This window comes from Octodon degus, unplaced genomic scaffold, assembly GCF_000260255.1.
Source record: "Octodon degus isolate 3935 unplaced genomic scaffold, OctDeg1.0 scaffold00011, whole genome shotgun sequence".
Taxonomy (NCBI): Eukaryota; Metazoa; Chordata; class Mammalia; order Rodentia; family Octodontidae; genus Octodon; species Octodon degus.
Window position 1 is genome coordinate 14,039,178 of NW_004524587.1, and position 5,948 is coordinate 14,045,125.

The following is a 5,948-nucleotide window of genomic DNA, read 5'->3' on the forward strand; positions in this document are numbered from 1 at the left end:
TTTTTTTTGAGAGAGAGAGAGAGATTGACTATATATGATCTTTTACAAAGGGGTCAAAAACATAAAAAGTGCATATTGGAGGAAAGATACCTTCTTTAATAAATGGTACCTGGAAAACCAGCTATTCACTTGGAAAAGATTGAATATAGACCCTTATCTCTCACCATGCACTAAAATAAAATAGATCTAATTGGGTGTAGTAGTACATGACTATAATCACAACACTCAGAGGAGGCTGAAGCAGGAGGATCTCTGAGTTCAATGCCAGCCTGAACTACAAAGCAAGACCCTACAATTACTTATTTATTTATTTAATGTATTTTGTACAGAGTCTACAGGGTCTCACTATACAGCTCGAATTTCTAGTGGCCCTTCTGTCTGTAGCCTCCTAGCACTGGGATTATAGGTGTGCACCACACTGCTCAGTCTCAATCACCAGCTCAGGGCGCCTTGGGAGGGGGGCCAGCAGGCACCTGGGGATCAAACCCTGGTCCCTGCACCTGCCTAGACAGGTGCTTTAGTCTGCCGAGATATCTGATTGGCCCAAGAACCTGTTCCAAAAAAAAGGAGGGAAAAGAAAATGCATCAAAAACTAAATATTAAACAGAAAACACTTAAACGTCTGGAATATAAAATACTCTCAAGGCACAGACAAGGACTTTCTGAACAGAACCCTGGTTGTACAGGAAACAGTACCAGGAATCAACGAATGTGATTTTATCAAATTAAGAAGCTTCTTTTTTTGTTTTGTTTTTTTGAAACAAGATTTAGCTCTGTGAAATTCAGGCTGGTCTAGAACTCAGTATATAGCCCAGGTTGGCCTCAAACTCATGACCAACAAGTGTGGATGGACACAGGCATGTGCTACCATACTTGGCACTAAAAAATTAAAGCTTCTGCACAGTAAAAGAAACAACTAACTGACTGAAGAGACAACCTATCAAAAGGAAACAAAATTTTGTCAGCTAGTACTCAGAGAACTAATATCTAGAACATAAAGAACCAGAAGAAAAAAATAGACCCCCAAAATAAAACCCAGTCAAAACAAGAGGCAAGTAAAATGGACATTTCACATTAGTACAAATGGCCAAGAAACATATCAAAAAATGTTCAACTGTTGGCCATTAGAGAACTGCAAATTAAAACAACACTAAGATTCTATCTTACGTACAGCAATTAACCACTAAGAAGAATGTATGCAGTGTGTTAGTTACTGAAATTGTCCTAGCGATTTGATTTGAAACTGTCTCATTGCTATTTATCAATAAAATTATGAAAAAAATAAAATAAAACAAATTCAAAAAAAAAGATTCTATCTTACTCTAGACGGAACAGGCATCATCAAAAAATCAAACAATAACAAATGCTAGAAAGGATTTTTGGGAAAAAGAACTGTTCTACCTTGTTGGCAGTGATATAAATTACTACAATCCCTATGGAAATCAGTGTGGAGACTCCACAAAAAATTAAAACTAGAAATTCCATTTGACCCGCCTCTTCCCCTTCTATATATTCCTAAAGAGTTAAAGACATCATACTATAGTGACAGATGCCTATCATGCTTATAGCAGCACAATTAATAATAAACAGCTCAATCTTGAAAGCAAATGAGGGGATAAAATGTAGTATTTATACACAATTAGAATACCATTGTCATTAAGAAAAGATAAACTTGAGTCATTTGTAGAAAAATGGATGAACCTTGAGATCATGATATTGAGTAAAATAAATAAGACATAAAAGCATAAATAACATGGTTTCTCTTATATGAGAAACATAAAATATTACATAAATAAGCAAAATAAAAGACAGACAGTGGGGAGATAAATCTTTCTCGAATGGGAAGGGACAGAGATGAAGGGAAGGAAAGGGGTTGAAAAAAGAATTAATTAATATTACGCACATGATCAACTCCACATTAGGAATGCAGGTATGCAATGAAAACATGTATTGAACAGCAACAAAAAAAACATTAAAGGCGACTATCTCTGGGGAATGATACAAAAGAAATTAATGTAACTTCTTTTTTTGTTTGGCAGAACCAGAGATTGAACTCAGGCCGTTGAACTTGCCAGGGAAGCACTTATTGTACTGAGCCATCTCCTTGTCCCCAAATGAAGGAAGGAAAAGTTTCTTTTTTTTTTTTTCCAGGAACCGGGGATTGAACTCAGGACCCTGCGCTTGCCAGGCAAGCGCTTATTCTACCAAGCTATTTCCCCAGCCCCAAAACTCTTTGTATTATACATTTTCTATATTTGCAATAAAATCATATATTAATTTGTCATGAACAGAAAAATTAAAATCGGGGCTGGTGAGATGGCTCAGTGGTCTAAAGCACCTACTTAGAACAAGCTTAGCAAAGCACAGGGACCTCGGTTCAATCCCCCAGCACCACATGCCAGACAGCCCAGCCCCCTGGTGGGCTGAGCTGGCCACACACACACACACACACACACACACACACACACAAATAAATAAAATTAAAAAAAAAAAAAAAGAAAAATTAAAATCAACTTGCCATGGTGGTGCACATTTTAATCTCAGTTACTTGAGAGGATGAGGTAGGAAGAGTATAAATTTCAGGGCAATGAGACTTTCATTGCTTTTTTTTTTTTAAATAAGGGTCTACAGGGTCTTAGGGTCTCACTACGCAGATCGGACTTTTAGCAATCCGCCTGTGTTCAGCCTCTCAAACAACTGGGATTAGGGGCATACGCCACCACACCCAGTCTCAATCACCTTCTCAGGGTTCCTGGGGGGCGGGGCAGGCACAGCATACCAGGGATGGAACCTCGGCCAAGTCTGCCTAAGCAGGCGCTTTAATTTGCTGAGTTATTTAGCCAGCCCTTTTCTTCTTTTTCTTTTTTTTATTTTGCGGAACCAGGTATTGAACTCAGGCCCTTGCACTTGCCAGAGAAGTGCTTATTCCACGGAACCATCTCCCCAGTGACCCCCCCCCCTTTTTTTGAGACATGGTCTTGTTATGTAGTTCAGGGAGGCCTTGAACTCTCTATGTAACCTAGGCTGGCTTTAAACATATGGCAATCTTCCTGCCTCAGCCTCCTGAGTGCTGGGGTTATAGGTATGCAAAACCACGCCCAGATCTTCCTTTTTTTGGGGGGGTGGGTACCAGGGATTGAACTCAAGACCTTGAGCTTGCAAGGCAGGTGCTTATGCTGCTAAGGTACCTTGACAGGTTTTTTTTTTTTTTTTTTTTTTTTTTTTTTTTTTAGGGAAGGGTCTACAGGGTGCTCAGGGTCTCACTACTAGATTGGACTCCTAGTGATCCACCTGTTTACAGCCTCCCAAGAGCTGGGATTACAGGCATGCCACCACACCCAGTCTCAATCACTATCTCATCGTATGGGGAGGGGAGAGCGGGGCCAGCACAGCAGACCAGGGGATCAAACTCTCAGATCTTGTGCCTGCTTGTACACGCTTTAATCTGCTGAGCTATTTGGCCTGCCCAAGGTCTTTCTTATTTTAAGATAAAAAATTAAAAAGTCTGGGGATCTATGTCATTGGTACAATGCTTCCTTGGCATGTACAAGCCCCTCGGCTAAATCCCTACTACAAAGAAAAAAAAAAAAAAGAAATCATTTTAGAGCAATTTCAAATTCAAACTACTCTAAGCTTAATTATTTGCTTTAAAAAAAAAAATAGACATACATGCCTAGATATCTACAGACCACTCTGGAGGGATAACTAAGAAGCTGGTAATAACGTGCTTCTAAGAACTGGTTGACTTTCTTTTCATACCAGAAACTGAACTCAGGACCTTGTGCTTGCCAGGTAGGTGCTTGTGCCACTGAGTTATATTCTTGTCCTGAAATTTACTTTTTATTTTACATTAGTTTTGGGAGGTCAGTAATGGGGTTATCAAACCTAGGGTGACACCAGTATTCATGCCCAACCCTTTTAACTTTCATGTTGGTTCCTTTCCATATGAGAAAAACAAACCAACAATCCAGACTGTAGGCCTCAGTTTTTCTTTTTTCAGGAGTCAGGGAGGTATTGGGCACTGAACCCAGGACCTCAGGCTTCCTGGGCAAGCAATCTATTACTGAACTACAGCCTCAGCCCTCAACTAATATTCCACATCCCCAACACCAGGCCCAGCTGTCCTTTATTAATTTAAGTTTCTGAGACAGAGTCCGGCTAAATTCTAAGTTGCCCCTCAGCCTCCCATGGTGCTGAGATTACAGGCATGCACCACCACACTAGGCTTCAGTTTATATTCTAATGCACACATTACAAATAGAAAATAAACTCTTCAAACACTTCACAGATTTACTTACAGCACTCAACAGGTATAGAAGCTATCTGTAGAGAAAGAACTTTTCCACTGGGCTGTGGGATGTGTACACGAAATACAAGTCGTACTCTAGTATTCTTTCTGCCAATATCAGTTTCTCCTTTTCGAAGTTCTATATCAGAATTGCGGAGTTTCAAAATACCTGCACAGTCAATACTAATGAGAAAAACACACAAATTTTATTTCTTGATTGATAATCAATGGTTCTAAACAATTACAAAGATATACATTGTCAAGTTTGTTAGGGAAGAACTACCCTACCCAAAAATCAGATAAAAAAAGATATGTACGGTTTTCTTAAAACACAAAATGAAAAAAATAAAGTAAAATGAAAAAAACAAACAAAAAAGAAAAACAAAAAGGCAAAAAATACCCTCACAAGATATTCATGTAAAGTAATGAAGTACAACTTAAATTCTCCTTAAACTACAAGTATATTGAGCATGGTAGTGCATGCTACTGTGAGTTCAAGGCCAGCCTACACTATACAGTAAGTTCAAGGCCAGCCTGACTGACAGTGAGAGCCTGTCTCAAAATGATTTTGGGAGAGGGAGTCAATTATCACTTTTTAGATCAGACTATCACACTGCCACAAAGTTTTTGTTACATTGTAGTACTAGGGATTTAACCAAGGGCCTTGCCATTATATCTCTAGCTCTTTTATTTTAAGTTGCCTAGATACTCTTTAGTTTATAATTCTCCTGCAATAGCCTCCTGAAGAGCTGGCAAATGTACACTACACAAATGGCTACATTCATCACTTTTCTTTTTTGAGACAAGGTCTCACTGCATAGTTCAGGCTGGCCTTGAGTTCCCTATGTAGCCCAGGCTATCTTCAAACTCCCCACAATCCTCCTGCTTCACCCTCCCCAGTGCTGGGATTACAAGTACGTACCACTACGGCTAACAATGGTATTTCTGAAGTTTTATCTTTTCTGGTCTGATCCAAGCAAGCAGCAAATGTTAAGTATATTTGGAGAAGTGACATAAAATCATGACTGCTAGCTCTGCTCTATGTGCTGGCATATGGTAGATGGAGGGGACATGTATGTTCAAATTGTATTGTTTTAGTTTTTCACACCATTTTGCATTTGAGCCACACTATATTAGCCACTGTCATTCTCTATTTTGTTATGAAATTTCTATTTTTTCTCTTCTTTCCTATTTTTTCATAGAAGCAGAATGCTTTTCTTTTTTCTTTCTTTTTCTTTGTTTTTGCAAAACCAGGGAATGAACTCAGGCCCTTGTGCTTGCCAGGGAAGCACTTATTCTACTGAGCCATCTCCCTGGCCCAGCTTTTCTTTGTTAATATGATTAATATGTACTTGGATTACAATAAAATAAAGTTTTCATAGAAATTCATGTACTCTTAACATTTTCTGAAAAATAAGATCTAGCTGGAAGTAAAATTTACCTGTCTTACAGAGTAGCCACTGAGCAAGAGAATGACACAAATAAGGCAAGTAGAGATCAACTGGCATTTTTAAAAAAAAATTTTATTTATTTATGTATTTATTTTTGTGTGCGTGTGTGGCCAGCTCAGCCCACCAGGGGGCGGGGCTGGCTGGCATGTGGTGCTGGGGGATTGAACCACCGTCCCTGTGCTTTGCTAAGCTTGTTCTAAGTAGGTGCT

General features: G+C 39.0%; 1 protein-coding gene across 1 annotated transcript in view; it reads right to left on the minus strand.

Annotated features, from left to right (window-relative positions):
• Nfatc3 (nuclear factor of activated T cells 3) overlaps window positions 1-5,948 on the minus strand; it is a 156,771-nt gene that overhangs the window by 85,825 nt on the left and 64,998 nt on the right. Inside the window, exon 5 of the mRNA XM_012513521.2 lies at window positions 4,299-4,471. Coding sequence (XP_012368975.1) covers window positions 4,299-4,471 — 173 coding nt within the window. The remainder of the gene's footprint in view (window positions 1-4,298; window positions 4,472-5,948) is intronic.